This window comes from Apodemus sylvaticus, chromosome 3, assembly GCF_947179515.1.
Source record: "Apodemus sylvaticus chromosome 3, mApoSyl1.1, whole genome shotgun sequence".
Lineage (NCBI taxonomy): Eukaryota > Metazoa > Chordata > Mammalia > Rodentia > Muridae > Apodemus > Apodemus sylvaticus.
The window spans coordinates 18,212,280-18,231,749 of record NC_067474.1 but is presented as its reverse complement, the minus strand read 5'-3'; the positions used below and the strand labels follow the sequence as shown (position 1 = coordinate 18,231,749).

Genomic DNA, 19,470 nt, shown 5'->3' with positions numbered 1-19,470 from the left:
AAACAAAACCCTCTGTTCAGCCCTGGCCAATGTGAGAAAACAAAATTTCTTCATTCTGGAACACGAAAGGGTCAGTGGGTGAACAGACATACCGCCATGTTAGCTAGAGAAGTGGGTCTCACACTCCACACTGACAGCTGACTGGTCTCTCTGGCTCCCATTCTGATTTGTGACTCTAGAAGGCCTCCCTGCTTTCCAGGACTCCTTCCCTACATCTGGCCACACCCAAGACACACATCCAGCCTCCCGGTCCTCTTGCTGACTCTGTCCTCATCCTTCCCTCCATCTTTCTGGAACGGTTAGTGCTAGTTAAGAAGACCTGAAAACCCTAGGACACAGCTTCTGGGCACACTTGTGAGGGGTTATCACTAACCCCTCACACCTCTGGCTGTGCCTGTGAGGCATCGCATTGCCCAGGTGGGAAGTATATCCTCAAACTGGATGGCACACCTTTCCCAGCCGTTCATTCCTGGGCTTGGGTCTGAGAGTCTATAAGGAGGAGGACTACAGACATCCCCAGCTGTCTCCCCCCTGACTATGGACGCAGAGGACTGCTTCCAGCTCCTGCTACCATGGTTTCCCTGTGTGATGATGGACTGCACGCTCAAACTGCGACCCAAAATAAACCACCCTTAAGTTTCCCCTCCTGCCCTCCCCCTCCCTCTTCCTCTCCCTTCTGTTAAATGCTTTGAAAGAAAGTATTCTCTTACAGGAAGCCCTTCACCTCTAGGCAGCCAGGCCTCTTTAATCTCCTTGCTGTTCCTCCTGTCATTCTTAAAACACACACACACACACACACACACACACACACATTGTTTTTAATCACTAAATGTACTGTTTTTCTGCCCAAATAGCTACTGCTCAGCAGTGTTAGTGGATGGTTCTGTGGCTTAGTAGCTTGTTTTTTAAGGTTTGCCACCTTTTCCTTCCTTCCTTGAGAAATTGTTGTCTTATCCTAGTGGCAGCCTTGGTTGTGTCTAAGTGTACCTCACTACCTTTGGTTCCCCTCCTCCTACTGCTCTGAGAATACTAACGTAGGCGGTCTTTCTTCTGGGAAATGTTCCTGTTGCTGGTTGTCACTTTGTCTTTGGACTGTCACTCTAGTTACCTTTCACTCGAGGACACACTCTTCTCTCCTTCTGCCTCCCCTAGTTTTGTTGTTCTCAGCACTTTCATTGTGTATCTATTTTCCCAGGCCCTGATCCTTCTGGTAGTACATGCATGTGGGCCTGTCCACACCATTGGAGTGCACTGTCCTTGTTTCAACTCTTGGAAAATGTGTGACCAACATTAAACAAAATCAGCAAAATCAGCAGGCATCTTAGACTCCAGTGCTGGTGCTTCTAACCCATTGGTCTCCACATGCACATACTTTTGGGGGGCTAGGGAGTTTTTTAATGGAACATTCTTCTAGGCAAGTCATGAGAAACGAGTACTATTTCCCTCCTGGGATGTACAATAGCACTTGTACTGAATAATACAGTTTCTCACTGATCTCACCAGCACCCCCTCATGGCAGTGTTTATTAACTGGACCGAAGATAGACACTAGTTTGCACACTCCTAGAGAGCAGAGATCTACCTGTCAGTACCCATGGTGATTCAGATCAGTACTGTGTATAATAGATGCTGGTGATATTTATTACATCCGTGTCAGATACTCATCTTAAAAGAGTGGTATAGAACTGGACATTGGCTCTTGTCTCTAGATAAAGCAGGTGATTTTCTATGTAGAACTTGGGGCCTCCCTTTTCTGTCTTGATTATGCTCCAATATGTCTTCATATTGTGTCTGTAGGATCCAGGACACCTTTTGTTTTCCTTCCTATATTGTCGATGGTGGATTGGCCCAAGGAACTCTCATAAGACTTGTAACGGGATGAGCTGAGGAAGAGTTCATGCCCCTGCTCCGCTCCACTCTCCGCCATCTACAATTTGCACTCTTTCTGAGACCACTCATGGGGCACAGTTTTTCCTTACTCTTTGCTTAGAACAAGAAGGATATGACAGAAGACTTTTTTGAAAATGTTCTGGAGAAAACTGGATGTGTTTAGAGTATGTAAAAAAGAAGAAAATGATCAATTTGAAAAATAACCGCAAACTTAAGAATAGCCAAATTAAATACAAATAATCTAGATAACTGTGATTCAGAGGGAAAAATATAGAAGTTGTAAATATTCACATGTTGGCTTTTTACTTTCTAATACATTATAAATATTTTGTTTTACATTTGCTTCTAACAGGATTTAAGATTAATCCACTCCCTAATAAAGTACAAGCAATAAGTGATAATGAACGAAAAATAATCTGGTTGATATGGTAATAATAATCATTAACCAGATTTACCCTGACTTTTGGAATCTCAAACTGATTCTTCTTTTCTTCCTAGGTTGCCTCTCAGTGCTGCCTTGGTGGTATTGGGCACCCAGAATGCTTCAGTCTGTGATGGTCTTTTAGTAAGGTGGTCTTACTAGAGTTTGGAACAAGGCCTCAGGTAGGTGGTTTTTATCATTATATGGCATGATTTTCAAAGTGATCAGCTATTCCAGATCCCTAATTACGTATGCTACAATAGTAAAAGCTTTGAAAAGTGTGCCACATAATAAGCATGCCCCTGAAGATCTTAGGGCTTGACAGTACGCACTGATCCTTGGGACTTCAGTAAAATCTGTGGCTTGTAAACGGCCCAGAGCAGCCGTCTTGCTCAGAATATGAAGCTTCTGGAAAGCTTGGGTTTTTTCTCCTCACGGAGACCGCAGATGAGCATCTAGATTGCCAACGTAGTGGCACAGAATCAAGGTATAGCGGTACTTGGAAACCCAAGCACACATGGATTTAAGCCAGGTAAGTCTATCAGTGCAACCTCCAGCACAAGGCTGGAATTTAGAGACCGGGACTCCATACTCCAGGATAAGGAGGTTGGAAACAGCAGAAGTGATTACGTTTGATTAAGGCTCAAACTCCTAAGCTGGTCATCTCTTGTAGACAGCCCCTCCCCTCAGGAAACTAGGCTTTGGGCTGAGAACCAAACAGGGCCTCAGAAACATGAAGAAAACTTAACAACTAAATTAAAGGGGCATAGACTAATCCTAATAAGTACAACATTCTATAGAGAATTCAAGTTAGCATAAAATTTTAGCCACCTGTATACTGCAAATATTTTTAATGAAATTGCTAGTAATAATTTCAGTTTTATGGGTTATCTTGTAAACTGTATTAATGAAGTATTTTAGGTTTTTGAAAATGTCATACATGTACACAATGTATCATATCTACCTATACCCCCCAATTCCAGTTCACCCCAGGACTGCCTCCCCATGTCATGTCTTCCATTTAGAATTATTTGTCATTTTAGCCCACTGAGTCTAATTAGTGTGACGCTATCTTTAGTAACTAGAAAAAGGAAAAACGCTAACTCTTTCTGAACCATGCACTGTTTCTACAAATGTTACCTTTTTTGACTTCCCTGTATTGTAATCAGTTATTTTTTTTTTATTCCAATACTTTCAGTGCCATCCTCATATCTTAATCGTGTATGAAGGATATTCTCTGTAAAGGATTTGGAATTGTGCTTTGTATGATTTTTTCCCCACAAACTGAATTTGTATGCTTATGGAGTTGCTAGGACAGAACATCTGCCCACCAGTTAGTTTTCAAGCCTGTCTAGTCTGAGTATCATGTGCCTGAGTCCCCTGCTTTCATGATGCCTAGTCAGAGCTGCTTATAGGGTATAGAAGCAGCGTTGCGGTCAGATGGCCATACTGTGCATCTCGGTTCCTACCCCTCTGCCAAAGCACAAGAACCATTTATCGGTGCTGGGCTTTTTTCTGGTCTTGTTTTATAACCCATTGGGATTTCCAGAGCTCACAACATAGTTCCCCTTATCACATTGATTCCTGAAGCCCTATCACAGTTGTTCTCAACAAGTATTTGTCAGCTAAAGCCAGGTATAGTGGCACACATCTTTAATCCCAGCATTCAGAAAGCAGAGGTAGGCAGATGGATCTCTGTAAGTTCAAGGCCAGCTTGGTCTACAGTCAAATTCCAGGACAGCCAGAGATGTTACACAGAGAAACCCTGTCTCGATAGATAGATAGATAGATAGATAGATAGATAGATAGATAGATAGATAGATAGATAGATAGATAGATAGATAGATAGAGAGATAGAGAGAGAGATAGACAGATAGATAGACAGATAGATAGACAGATAGATAGATAGATAGATGATAGATAGATAGAGAGAGAGAGAGAGACAGATAGATAGATAGATAGATAGATAGATAGATAGATGATAGATAGATAGATAGATAGATAGATAGATAGATAGATAGAAAGAAAGAAAGAAAGAAAATAAATTTATCAGATCACTGCTACTATATGGCAGGGCAACAAAGATCACTATTAGCTTTGGGGGTAAAGGATTCAGTCACTGAGAGATGGTTTTCAAATGATTGGTCAAGGAGTAGAACTGTCATGTTTCTTGATATTGCCCAAAACAAATCCTATTTACCTCAGTGATGTGGTAATAAAGAGTAGTCTTGTTTCTAGATGTGACTTTATCCTTGACAGCCACACAGTGTAGCACAGGGTGGACAGGCTGGTGGCAGGTGCAGAGCCTTCCCTGAGGACTGGACTCTGTGTCTATGCATTCCCTGTTCCTTGAGCACTAGCACACAGCCTGCACAGTGTTTATACCTCTTCATACCACACAGCCTGCATTTATGGGTGCACACTACTTTAAGACAGCTTGACACTGATTTTTCACATGAATGTTTCTAACAAAGTGAGCTGGTACTTAGTCCTTTTCTCACAGTCCATATGCTCTCTGCCTTTTCCTGAACTCATCCAGGGATTTGGTGTGAGTGCCTGAGAGATCAGATATGAAACCCGGATTCTGCTTCTGTGATTTAAATTGTGTGCTAATTACTCATTCTAGAAGGCATACCCTAAATGTTTAAGGACTTCATAATAGTTGATGTCAGAAGCCCTTGTGGTATCCCAGCAACTCACTCGGTCAATGGCAGTAACGTTGAGCTCATTACAAGTTGAGAATGTGACCTATGGGCTTCCTCCTTTCTAATGTAGCTGCATGGAAAATGTGGAAATGTTTTGTGCATTTTTAGAAGCCCAGAAAATTCTGTAAAGATAGTTAGTTACCAGTGTTGGTGAGACACTGTCACTCTGCACTGTTACAGTCGCAGTTATCTGCTCCTCTGCCTGCCACCATCACTTCCGCTTTCACAATTCCTCTCTTGCTTCCTGTTTGCAAGGACTGCTTTCCCTACATGAAGAGAAAGATGCCTAGTATACTCCATGTGCCTTGGTTTTCATTTTCATAATGACGTACAATCATAGAATATCTCCCATACACATAAGACATAAATGCTGAGCCGGGCGATGGTGGCGCATGCCTGTAATCCCAGCACTCTGGGAGGCAGAGGCAGGTGGATTTCTGAGTTCGAGGCCAGCCTGGTCTACAGAGTGAGTTCCAGGACAGCCAGGGCTACATAGAGAAACCCTGTCTTGGGGAAAAACAAAACAAAACAAAAAAATTTTTTTTAATTAAAAAATTAAAAAACTAAATGCTGACTCCTGAGTTGTACCTCTTTAATGCTCTTTACCTCACTGGCCTTTTTCCTCCATAATATGAATAACCAAGGGAAGTATTTGAGTTGGAAAATCTCATTTGTTTGCTTTGTCCATGTTCTTGTGTGGCTAGTGTTCATGTGGGCCCTTTACAGCACGCATGACCAGAATGTGACCATTGAAGACTAGGAAGAGAATTTCTGGGAACTTTGTTGGGCCAACTTTGAAATCTGTTGACATTTCCCTACCTGTCCTTAAAAAACAAAGGTGATGAGCTATTTCCTTCACTTTTCTTTAGTTTTTGATCTATATTAAATACAAGATGCTTCTAGACATAATTAGGGCAAATTTTATGGTAAAGTTTAAAAAGATTATCCTAGGACTATATTTTACCAAATTATTCAAAAACGAATACAAAAAAAGTAAAATGTAGAAAATATTTAAAAGGCATCCTCAATTTTACTGGTTAATTAACTACATCTAATGTAGGAAAGTAAGTACTGTGGTCTTGCTCAAGTCTCAGGACTGAGTTCTTGAGGACCCATAATTCAGGTGAGTTGAGTTTACATCTTGGCTGCGCCTGCCTCCTGCTTCTCCGTGAGCTTTCTGCTCCTCTCTTCTCTGTAGATACCACTAACTCCACCCAAGAGGCTCGCCATCTTTATCCGCTTCAGCCCAGGCAGCCCAAGTACCAGGCATGTTTTCACTGTAAGAACTTTTTATTAAGAGTGGGGATGAATTGATACTGTCTACTCATGCCAGTCAATTTTGTAAGAATACCGTCAGTGAGAGCATGCTAGCAAAATGGATATTTTGCATAGCTTTTAAATTATTATAAGCGCTAGTGTTTCTCTTGGACATGAATATGTATTGTCTTCTGTCTGCTATGCTGATGAGTAAGCTTCTAGGTGGTTATGGTAGCGGTGAGCACTTACTCTGTTCTTAATCTTTCTTGTTCATTCAACAGTGACTTTACTGTCATTTATGGGAAACAGCAGTGAATAGAACTGGCCTGAGCCTGCCCTGAGCTGCCTACAGCTGACTGCTCATTCTCTGAAGGTCTTTTTTTTTTTGTTTGCTTGATTTTTCATTTGTTTTCAATTTTTTGACAGTCTAATATATGTATTCAATGCATTTTGAACATACCCCATTACCCTTTCTTAAGTTTTTGTAAATGCAAGATAGTTAATTTTTTTTCTTCATTAGCAAGGAACTCTATAGAATGAGAGCTAACTGATAAGAATGTCCAAGTTCGGATCAGTGATGTTTTAAAGCAATGTTCCTAATATGGTGGTATGTCTCCTTCAAAGTTGTATTTAGTTACATAATCTCCTTCATATAATTCAAGATTCTATTAGTGTTTCATACATAAAAGCATTATCACTACTAAGTTTCCTTCTGTGATCTGCCCTGTTGGAAAATGTTTTAAGCAAACATTGATATTTTTCTGAATTGTGAGCTAATGGTATGTTATGATTAGTATAAGGAAGAGTAAAGCCTTGGTGATTGATAACATTTGCTCTAAGCAAAATCTGACTTTTAAAAGTGAAAACACTATTAATGCTGGTAAGTATTGTTCAAAATTCACAACTGTTAACAGTGCAACTCTCAAAACCATGGGATATCCAACTAAAAAAAAACAAAACAAGCAAAACTTGTTTTAATATATACTCATTCTTTGGCTGACATCTCCTAGAAGTTGGTTTCAGTAGACCCCCTGATGTACAGTGTGTTTACTTGTTATTTTCCCTCATGAGCCACTATTTCCCAAGAATAAAATAGAGCACAAGAAGATGAACCTTTGTGCTCAAGCATATAACCTTCCCCCTTCTCCAGCTTCTAGTGGATGTAGAATCGCCTTTGGAGTCGAGGGTAGAGGCAGTGTGTCTGCTTGGGTATCATCAGAAGCTAGAGTGTAGCATTCTGAAACACTTCACTGTAGAGCAGTGTAGAGCGGGTGTGTGTAGTCTGCCTTGCATTACAGTCTCACAGACAACAGCAAAGTGGAATTTCCATCACTAATGGAGCCAGTCTTTGATAAATTAGTTTAACTAGAAAAAACATGAATTAAGGTTTTTTTCCTCTTTAGTTATACACTTTTTAGAGCAGAAATAAGATTTCTTCCCCTACTGCCCCTTTGGCTGCATAAAGAGGATACACATAGACTTTAGTTACCATGTTAGCTAGGATTATATGAATATAAACTATTTAATTTTTATGTTTATTCTGTTAAACAAATAATTCTAATCAACTTGATGTCCTGTGTCTTGGGAAAAATGAAAAGTTCTTTGAAATTATTTGGCAACTAATAAAAAATTCAAAGTAAGGTAAAATTGAGAGAAATTAATCATAATTTGGGAGTTCTGTTTTAAGATAAATTAATGTGATGGCTTTATTTACAATTTTATATGTGACTATAAGATATACACTGGAGGTGATTTGTAGACAGCTGTATTTGTGCATTGTTTGAAATACTTAGTTTCTAAAGTGTTTCTTTTGATAAAATGCCATGGTACAAATCGGCAGAGATAGAATTTTATGAATACACAAGTCTATTATTTGCTTGTCAGCTTTAGTTTTAGATTTAATTCTGCTTAAATCATCCTCTCGAATTGCTGATTATTTTAATGCTTAATTAAAATATTTAAAAATTTACCTAGGAAATTGTCTTTTAAACTCTTTAAAAATTCTTTCTTTTTGGATATTTTATTTGGAAGTTCTCATAGAAAAATAACACAGACCCTTCTTCTGTTCTTTAAGTGTAGTGACAGCATTTATCTACACACCGGTTGGTTTGCTAATCTGCCCTTGTCATAGATTACAATACAATCTAAAAGAAGTGGAAGTCTAAGACAGAAGTCTCATCTTGACCACACAGATGCCATCACATAGCTCAGAATCTTGGGTCATTGACTTCAGGGATGAGAAAAATATGAAAATACTCTATTTGTGAAGTATTTATATTATTCAGATAACAGTATATAAAATGATCTTTCATATTCATAATTACCATACCAAATATTCAGTGTATGTCCTGGGCAAGTAAGTATTTACAAAGCTGACTTTGCTATTTTGCAATTTTGATGTTCTTCCACTTATGCATGTCCTGCGCTGTATAAGAATGGGGCTTTTGCTTGAACGTTTAAAGATATTTTTTTATCTAAAATTTTATTTTTCTTTTAAACAATAAGAATAATACTGGTTTCTTATGTACACTCAATAATTTTGTAATGATGCTTGAATGTCCTCTATTAAATATTTTTGCTGCATATCATCTTTACATATCAAATTCTGAAAGTATGTAAAGATTTTATTTAAAATAATTCTGTTAGATTGTTATACATTAGAAGTTTTTTAGCCTAATCTGTCATTGACATATCCTTTTATTACTGATTTTTAAGTATTTGATTTGTATTATCTCACTCAAGTTCTTCTAATTAATACTTCTGAATACTTAATTAAAATAATCATAAGTTACTAACCACTGTTTGCCTTACATTCTTTGTAATAATTGTGGGTCTTTTTTACCTTATACCATTCTTATTCTTGCTTTTTCTTTCCTTTATAAATATTAACACAGTTTATATGTGTGCTGTCAATCTGCTAAAGACCTTGCTACTAACAGGCATCTTTAAGCTATCTTTAAGATTTCTCAACAATGGTCTCATGCAACAAATACTGCTTTTTCCTGATACCTGCCTCCTGTAGCAAACCTATACTTAACCTCCCTCACGTGGGCCTGGCATCTGAACAGCAGAGTGGTTGCTGCACTCCAGCCGTCCTTACAGCATTCTTCAGTCTAAATTGGCAGTTCTGCAAGTAGTGGAAGGGTGGCTCTAAGAAGCCCCAGTCACAAGTGTGGCAGTGTGGGAGGCAGTGATGAGGAGGAAACTCAGTTCCACTGCATTAAACTCAATGAATTTTTATCAGTTTCCCTTACCATCATTAACTCTTGCTTAGATTTCTATTTTATTAACAAATGGGGAGGCATTCAGCATCACAAATTGACATTTTTTTCCAGGTAATACTATTTTTTTTCTATGTATGCATTTATTTGGTCATGGAAAGTGTGCTTTCAACTAATCACAACAAGCAGTTGGTGGGAATTAATGCACGACTCTCAGCAAGGCGGAATGTGAGCATGCGCTATGAAATGCAGTTTGCTCGTGCTTTTTTCCGGTCATCTACAGTCTAGTTTCATTTATATTATAGTCCATTCCTTTTTTTACTTCTTCATAGATTGGCCAAAATGGGAAGGACTGGATTCTGCTCTCTTCCACGAAGAGTTAATGGGACTGGCTAAGATCAAAGTCTGAGCTTTTTCCATCACTAATCAGGTATTTATTGAATGAAAATCACCAACTGTGCATGTGCCTTTCAAGTATTTGGTTGATAAACATATTATGAATACAATTTTTATTAGACATTAAGTTTACAACATTATATTGATCCTAAAATTGTAAATGTACCTATGATATATAATTTGAATTTTGTAATGGATTAAAATATAAAAGCATTATCAGCCATGAAAATTTTCAGCTGGTCTTAGAAAAGTGTAATATTTGGTATCAGTGCAATTCCTCATTGCTCAGTATGTACATCCAGATACATTCCATTTGTTACATCATATTGAATATCACCACGTTAATATGATCAAAAGCTTGTGTGTTGTTTCATGGTGCCCTTGTAATATTTTGGTGGAGAGTAGTCACATTAAAGTTGCTTTTGTCTTCTGGAATTCTCAACATCACAACTGTGTTTTTACAGTGGTGATTATGACCAATTTTCAGACCTAGTTATTAGGCACCTTGCATTCTCTTTTGATTTGGCAATTGGAAAATGATTGACTTCTGCACAGTCTAAATACCTATGAAAGCATCAAGTGAGGAAATCACAATGAAAATTAAAGCTCTATACTAATTTACTGTCATTACTTGTCTGGAGAGTGGCTAATTAGCCCTGAAACAGGAGGGAGGCAAAGCATCTGTCTCTTGAATGAACTCACAGAAGGAAAAGCTGAGCTTCAGAAAACCTACAGCCAGAGCTAACAGTAGCATTAGTGCTGTAACATCATGGCTCACAACTGCATTAGTACTATGACATCATAGCTAACAACTGCATCAATGCTGTGATATCAAAGCTAATAACTGCATCCGTGCTATAACATCATAGCTAACAGCTGAATCAGTGCTGTGACATCATAGCTAATAACTACATCAGTGCTGTGATATCACAGCTAACAACTGCATCAGTGCTGTGACATCAGAGCCAACAGCTGCATCATTGCTGTGACATCAGAGCCAATAGCTGTATCATTGCTGTGACATCATAGCTAACAACTGCATCAGTGCTGTGATAGCATAACTAACAACTGCATCAGTGCTGTGACATCATAGCTAACAACTGCATCAGTGCTGTGACATCATAGCTAACAACTGCATTAGTGCTGTGGCATCATAGCTAACAACTGCCTCTGTGCTATGATATCATAGCTAACAACTGCATTAGTACAGTGATAATAGCTAACAGCTGCATCAGTCCTATGATATCAGAGCTAACAGCTGCATCAGTGTTGTGATATCAGAGCTAACAGCTGCATCAGTGCTGTGACATCATAGCTAACAGCTAAAACAGTACCATGACATAAGAGCTAATAGCTGCATCAGTTCTATATCAGAGCTAACAGCTGCATCAGTGTTGTGACATCAGAGCTAACAGCTGTAACAGTACTGTGACATCAGAGCTAACAGCTGCATCAGTGCTGTGACATCAGAGCTAACAGCTGTAACAGGACTGTGACATCAGAGCTAACAGCTGCATTAGTGCTGTGACATCAGAGCTAACAGCTGTAACAGTACTCTGACATGAGAGCTAACAGCTGTAATAGGACTGTGACATCAAAGCTAACAATTGCATCAGTGCTGTGACATCAGAGCTAACAGCTACATCAGTGCTGTGACATCAGAGCTAACAGCTATAACAGAACTGTGACATCAGAGCTAACAACTGCATCAGTGCTGTGATATCAGAACTAATGCATCAGTTCTATATCAGAGTTAACAGCTGCATTGGTGCTGTAACATCAGAGCTAACACCTGAATCTGTGCTGTGATGCTGGTTGCATCATATTAATTTTATTTGTAAACTGCAAGAAGAACATCCTGATATTTAGAACAGTGTAAAGGCCTGCATCTGTCTTACAGAGAAGAAACTATGTCTTCACTTTACCTGAATGCTGTACTGCTTTAATCAGAATAATGGCTTACTGTTGTTTTGTTTGCTTAGGAATGGCTGCTGTGCTAAAGTACAAAAAGATGTAACATACAATTAAGTGTTACCAAATTGCAGGTATTTAGAATTCCTGAAAAAATTTAATTAAAATTGGGAAAGTAAGTGTAACAAACCTAATTGTGTAAAGGCATGTGTCAATCTAACACCAGAACACAGGCAAGATAAGGAAGTTTGTTCTTTTCTTTAAAATGCATATAAATATTTTAAAATATAATAAATAAAATAAATAAATAAAATATAGTTTAAAATATTTATAGGATAGCAGATTTTTCCTCTCTGGGCTGTAGCTTCTTCCTTGGACTCATTAATTGATAAGTTACTTAATTCTATTTAATAATTAGATCCTTTTAAAAGAGGTTAATGGGTGCTATCATTTCTGTGATTTATTAGACGAACCCCTTTAAATTACCTTAAGAAACATATAACTCAGTGGTTCTCAACCTGTGGGTCTAGACCTCCACCAGAATCACAGATCAGATATTTACACCATGATTCATAAGAGTAGCAAAATTACAGTTATTAAGTAGCAAGGAAAATAATTTTATGGTTGGGAAATGTGAGGAACTGTATTAAAGAGTCACAGCATTAGGAAAGTTGAGAACCACTAATTTAAGTTATACCGCAGTAGAATCTTCAAGGAGTTGATTTTCCTACTCTGGGTTATATTTACTATTTCATATCTGAGGAGGTTTCTATGTCGTTTTATTTCGTTTTAACAATATACCCTTCATTACACAAGTGCACATTTCATTCTTTCTCACAGCATTGATCATGAATTAAAACTCCAACACATCTTTGACCAACCCGCAACACCTTTGTGAGGTTACATTCTAGAACAGGCGCTGTGCAGTAAGAGAAAGAAATCTCCACAGCTCTGCCACACTTAGGTTCAGGTGTGGCAAAGGCCGAGCCCTTCTCCTGGGGAGGCCTGATGGCTCTGGCCAATTAACCTTAGAGCACCTGGTAAGAATAATCTTGTGTCTGGTGTAAAAGCAGCTGAGGGAGACTGGCAAGCCTCCACAAATGACAAGGATCTTCATCCTTCACCTCACAGTGTGCAAAGGCTTTACCATTTCAAGAATATCTGTTATGAAGAGATGTCGTTCTGCTTCTGATCAGAGATCCTTGGAGTGTTGTAGTGCTGCTTTAAAAGGTCAGGCCTCACTTAGGGTAGTGAACCCTCTCTAACCTACAGTGTCTGGGCTCCAGCTTCTTCCATGGACACAGTGATTGCAAAATGTCAAGTGCTCTAAGCGCCTATAGTTCATATGATCCGTGTGCACAGAGTGATGTGTGCAGATTGAAGTGGGTGTTCAACTGTAAGATGTGTCTTCTAATCGCTGCTGAAAACTCAAGTTTCTGGTACCACCTTTAGAACAATGCTTTGGGAGTTCCTGAATTCAGTACTGTTATGCCTAAGTACATTTGTCAGGTGGAATTTCGGGGGTATGTATAAACTGTTCATTCTGAGCAATGCATTTATATCTGTTTTGGAAAATACCAAGAAACCTACAGATATTACATTGGACCAGCTGAATCCATTTTATGGTTTCTTTTTTTAATTCAAAAGCATCACAAAGCAAGTAATTTTTTTAAAAATTTGAGTTTAGTTACAAACTAGTTGTTTCTTATTTTTTTTTCCAGTCCCTTTTTGCTTTCTTTTACGACCACATGAAACTTGAGAAGCCACCTAAAGCTATATCACTTAGTGGAGCTGGGCAGTTCCCAGGTGTCCAACGAGAAGGCCTGGTTTAGGCTGCGATGGCCACTGTCATTCCTGGTGATTTGTCAGAAGTAAGAGATACCCAGAAAGCCCCTTCAGGGAAACGTAAGCGTGGTGAAAGCAAACCAAGAAAAAACTTTCCTTGCCAACTGTGTGACAAGGCCTTTAACAGTGTTGAGAAATTAAAGGTTCACTCCTTCTCTCACACGGGAGAGAGGCCCTACAAGTGCACACACCAAGACTGCACCAAGGCCTTTGTTTCTAAGTACAAATTACAAAGGTACTACACTCTATTTGTCTTTCAGATTATTCTTTCTCTTGTGTTGGCCCTCTGAAGCCATTGTAAGTGTGTGTGTATCTGAATACACATTTCTCAGCTGATTTGCAGAGAGGAAATGTTAAGTAGATTAGATATTGGCTAGCTTGCAGTATTTTAAATCACATACATTTGTGTTAGTGTCTTTGAATTTTTTTAAGTAAAATGCTTAACTCGAGTAGAATTTCCATTTATAGAGCGAAGTTTCTACATGAAAAGGGTGTGGACAGTTCATGAGAATGCTCAGGCTTGCTTGCTTACTTTCGTAATGAGCTAACAACCAGTCAACACTGAAGTGGCAATTAGATGGCTCAAGTTTTGCAGTGTGTTAACTATCCTGTGGTGTGTGTTAGTTAGGTAGATCCTTTACTGAGAGAGCTCTGTCTTAGCATTAGTAGATTATCTGCCCGCTTTAAAAGTGAATACATACCTCTGCTAAGATAATCACTCACAGAATATATCTATGTTTAAAGGCACATGGCTACTCACTCTCCTGAGAAAACCCACAAGTGTAATTATTGTGAGAAAATGTTTCACCGGAAAGACCATCTGAAGAACCACCTCCATACACACGACCCCAACAAAGAGACCTTTAAATGCGAAGAGTGTGGCAAGAGCTACAATACCAAGCTTGGCTTTAAGCGACACTTGGCCTTGCACGCTGCCACCAGTGGTGACCTCACCTGCAAGGTGTGTTTGCAGACTTTTGAGAGCACAGGTGTGCTCCTGGAGCACCTGAAATCTCACGCAGGCAAGTCATCTGGGGGTGTGAAAGAGAAAAAGCACCAGTGTGAGCACTGCGAACGCAGGTTCTACACCCGGAAGGATGTCCGGAGACACATGGTGGTGCACACGGGAAGAAAGGACTTCCTCTGCCAGTACTGTGCACAGAGATTTGGACGAAAGGATCACCTCACTCGACACATGAAGAAGAGTCACAATCAGGAGCTTCTAAAGGTCAAAACTGAACCAGTAGATTTCCTGGACCCATTTACCTGCAACATGTCTGTGCCTATAAAAGATGAACTCCTGCCGGTCATGTCCTTACCTTCCAGTGAACTCTTGTCAAAGCCATTCACAAACACTTTGCAGTTAAACCTCTATAACACTCCATTTCAGTCCATGCAGAGCTCTGGGTCTGCTCACCAAATGATAACAACGTTACCTTTGGGAATGACATGCCCCATAGACATGGACGCTGTTCACCCCTCTCATCATCTTGCTTTCAAATGTCCATTCAGTTCTACCTCATACGCCATCTCTATTCCTGAAAAAGAACAGCCACTAAAGGGGGAGATCGAGAGTTACCTGATGGAGCTACAAGGTGGGGCACCATCTTCATCCCAGGATTCTCAAGCATCGTCATCTAAGATAGGCTTAGATGCTCAGAGTGGGTCCCCAGATGATAGTGCTGGGGACCTCTCCCTGTCAAAGAGCGCTCTCTCTATCAGTGACCCCCTCAACACACCAGCATTGGATTTCTCTCAGTTGTTCAATTTCATACCATTAAATGGTCCCCCTTATAATCCGCTTTCAGTGGGAAGCCTTGGGATGAGCTATTCCCAGGATGAAGCGCATCCTTCTGTTTCTCAGCTGCCCACACAAGCACAGGACCTTCAGGATCCTGCCAGCACGGTGGGTCTTGGTCCTCTGCACTCGCTGTCAGCAGCTCTCAGCGGCAGCCTGAGCTCAAGCACTACCCTGCCCCGTTTCCACCAGGCCTTCCAGTAGAGGCTGGGCCTAGGGATTTACCCGAGGTGGAGCACCTAGGGAGGTGCTTGTGTAGCCCCACCTGCGATGACCATTTATATTCTAGTGCCTACTTCAACACAATACAAAAACTTCTGCTTTTGTATAATATCAGGTTTTATGAAGCCAGTAAATAATAGGAACTAGCCTCTTTGATAAGCTTTGAAATCGTTCGTGTTTAACTACATTTGCTATTTCTCCTGATTTCCTGCCAGTTGTCTTAGTCTCAGAGTTTTATTTCATATAGGAGCACCATTATTATCACTAAATTTTACAAGTCCTATGTTCAAATTACTGTTAGACCTTAAATTTTTCATTTTTGTCTAATAGCAATGGGCATTGGACTTTTTTTTTTTTTGCAAATATGCAGTACAATGTAAATCTTATGAAATGTGTGTGAAGTGTTTCACATTTTTTTTACTAGCCACTAAATGGATTCATAATCAAGTGTGTTTTAAATGAGTTAAGAATCCAGTTTGAGGAGAGTATAGTGGTTTCTTAAATATACCATCATTTCAGATCAATATATTTTGAAGACTGCTATTGTCTGGGCTAAAATATTATAAGAAGTTTCAGTATCTATCTAAAAGAAACCTAGAGAGGCCGCAGAGTGTCTGTGTTAGCACTAGCCCTCAACTAGTTTGCTGCATTTCAACATTAGCAGTGTGTGGCCTCAGAGTCGTCAGGATCAGTGTAGAAATGCTTTATTGTATGCCCTTCACCTTTCATACCCCAGGATGGCTTCAGTATACCAGCGTTTTTACTTTGCATATTGGTCCACAGTCAGTCCAGAGTCTTAGAGCCATTGTGGGACAATAGACAGTAAATATGTGAAACCCAGACTGGCTGGGATATCTCAATCGTCGGGGTGATAGACTCCTCAACAGGAAGATGGATGTAAAACATACAGCCAAACCCCAGAACGTGTCTAGAGAATTTCCACTGTGGCCAGAGCTGAAAACTGGACTCCTTGGGTGCAGAGTAAAGTCTGTTGCAACTCTTCTAAGACAGCAGTCTTGCCCTGGTACGCTCTTGCTCAGTGCATATCCATCTTTCCCTGCTGTGTTTGGATGGACAACTTAAGAATTAGACACATCAGAAAGCAACTTGAGGAGTTCCGCAGTTTTACACAACCAGAAGTTGTAAGACCCCACTTTTACACATCTCTGGGAAACAGGAGGAACATTAGAAATAAGTTGAAGTTATAGAGGAAACAGGAAATAAAGCAAACACCAAATGAATAAGAGTGGGCCAAGGATGCGGCGCTCACTGAGCAAGGTAGCGGGGGCTTCCTCTTGTCAGACAGCCAGCAGCAATGTGATCAGTAGTTCCGTGTATATTTTTCTAAGGGTTACTTGTGGCATCAACCTACAAGACTTACCTATTAAGCACTTGTTAACACCTTATTTTTGGACCCCTTCTGTTGGGGCAGGGGTAAGGGGAGATTTATAGAAGAGTATGTATCTCTTTAAAAAAAAAAAAGAAGAAGAAGAAGAAATAATTTTTTAATTTCTGAGCACTCGTTAGCCCTGTTTGGGGAAGCGCCTTCCCTTCGGTAAGGGCCAGTTATCACTGCATATTGCATTGTTTACCCATCATCCTAAGCGTAATTACAGATTACTGACTATAATGCATTATTTACAATGCCTGGGAGTAGTCTAAATTGAGGAGGTGTGAACTGTCATGTGAATGGGGCTTTCACTCACTCTGTCATACACACGCCTAGTGCACTTCATAGAATCAGAGTTGCTCTCCAGAGGGCTCACGCTCTTGGTTCTAACCCTAGAGCAGTAGTGTTTAGACTTATGTATTTAAATTTTATTGTGAAAAATACATTTTATTAAAAGTGTTCCAAAGGCATTAAAATTATATATGTTAATAAGGAAATACATGTTTAACTCTCCAAGCTGCTCCTGAGCTGTGAGTGGGAGCACACTCACTCTGATCGTGGGCTCTTAGCGCTGCTTTGTGACTGCTTCCTTAGTTTCTATGAAACAGATCACTTCCCTAATGTTCTAGTTGGATGGTTAGTGTTCAACATTGCTTTAATCACCACTTAAAAAGGAGGGGACATTTGGTGACAGAGCACAAGTAAATAAAAAACAAAAAAACTATTTTTTATGTAGAGTTCACAAGCACCACATATGAAAGCACTAGTTTATTCTATCTAAAATTTGCTTAAGAAGTTACATTAAGGACCTGAGACGTTGGCCTTCATAGGCTGTATGTATTTCACTGCTAATTGAAAAAAGGGAGTACCAGGATATATGAAATAACGCATTTTGAAATGGGAATGGCGCCATATATATGTATGTATATATATATATATATAATAATAATTATATTTTTATCCTAACTCTTGCCCTGCATCGAACTCTAGTATACATCTTCCAGGGTACCAGTGTTAAAATGTAGTCTTAATTTTCTTTGTATGTACACCTCCTTGCCTGTTGCTGCCCCCACAGACTTGAATAACACTTCAAAGTAAGAGGGAAATAAGCAAATTTGTTTTTGTTTTTGTTTTTTGACTGCAGTGGTCACTAAACCCTTTTTTGATAGATTGTCTGTAAGATCAGGCAGCTTTTTTAATTGCACAATGTTTTAACAAGGACGTAACACAGAATTGGCTACCCCTCCCCTCCCCATAGAAAATACTGTCACTTGTTTTATTTGAAGTAGGACTGCTTAGCAATAGGTCTTGCCAATGCCCTTTTCATTCTCCATGGACCTTGGAATTTCTGATAGTGCCTTAGCATGGCTGAACGAAAAGGGATTAACATTGACTAAAACAGTTTAGCATGGAGTTTGGACCTCAGCCGAGATGCTGAGCCCCATTCAGTTTGACTTCCGCACGTGCGTGCAAACGACGTGTAGCTGCAGGAGCATGAGCGTGGAAAGGCCTGGCACTGTAAGCAGTGTAATCCATTGATAGTTACCAATACTGCCTTTGTAGTTATTGTCTCTTAAGCGTTCAATTAAAATCCTATTACTTGTTCAGTTTTCTACAATTTAAGTTACCTTGGCGGATCATGCGCCAGCCTATATGCAGCTTTTTTTAAATTTCAATCAGCATTTCTTTCAAACTGTGTGATTTTTTTTGTTTTTTTTTGTTTTTGTTTTTGTTTTGCCTATTTGTTGCTTGTTGCTTTAGTTTTCTAGTCATTTGTGGAATATAGTGATATATTGTGTTAATTTGGACAGTGACGGTTTTTTGAAACCATATACTGACTGAAACATGAGCCAGAGCTGATTGCTTTATTAAGCTAATAATGAATGTTATAGAGTACATATTTCAGGATCATTCAGTACACATATAGGCCAATTTAAAAAAAATAGAGCTTGGTCAACCTCTATACTTCACATACTACAAGATATAGCACTTTCAAAATGAACCTAAATTTCTACAGAAACTTTCCTCTATGTTATGCCTTTTATTTTTAAGACTTATATTCATTTCAAGTGCCATTAGATGATATATATGTAGGCCTTTGATATATAATGCTTGTGTACAAAAAAATGGTAGATGATATTTTAAACAGGTACATTTTTACAGTGTTTTCTTATCGATTTGCTATATTGCACAGAATCAGTGTGTGTCTTTTCATAAGGTTTTACAATGGTTTATTTTTTTACAAGGTTTACGTATCTCAAAGCACACTGTCTTCCCAGTCCATATGTAAGTTAAAAGATACCAGTTCACCCAAGTTGCTTCTAGCCTACTGAGATCCATGTGACATTGAAGGAGATCTTTTCAATGTTGAGTATTCGCCCTTAATGAAGGCAGACTGTTTTTTTCTGTCAAATG

The 19,470-nt window shown here is 39.2% G+C and overlaps 1 protein-coding gene across 3 annotated transcripts in view; it reads left to right on the top strand.

Annotated features, from left to right (window-relative positions):
- Positions 1-15,927, top strand: part of Plag1 (PLAG1 zinc finger) — a 39,804-nt gene extending 23,877 nt beyond the window's left edge. The window contains exons 2-5 of one of the 3 annotated variants that reach the window (XM_052175419.1): positions 2,388-2,492; positions 9,826-9,923; positions 13,522-13,880; positions 14,390-15,927. In XM_052175419.1, the coding sequence (XP_052031379.1) occupies positions 13,639-13,880; positions 14,390-15,647 (1,500 nt within the window). In that variant the 5' untranslated portion in view covers positions 2,388-2,492; positions 9,826-9,923; positions 13,522-13,638 and the 3' untranslated portion in view covers positions 15,648-15,927. Of the gene's footprint in view, positions 1-2,387; positions 2,493-9,734; positions 9,924-13,521; positions 13,881-14,389 lie in introns of those variants that run through there. The other 2 variants (XM_052175421.1, XM_052175420.1) reach the window with 2 other exon arrangements.
- Positions 15,928-19,470: the final 3,543 nt, after the last annotated feature.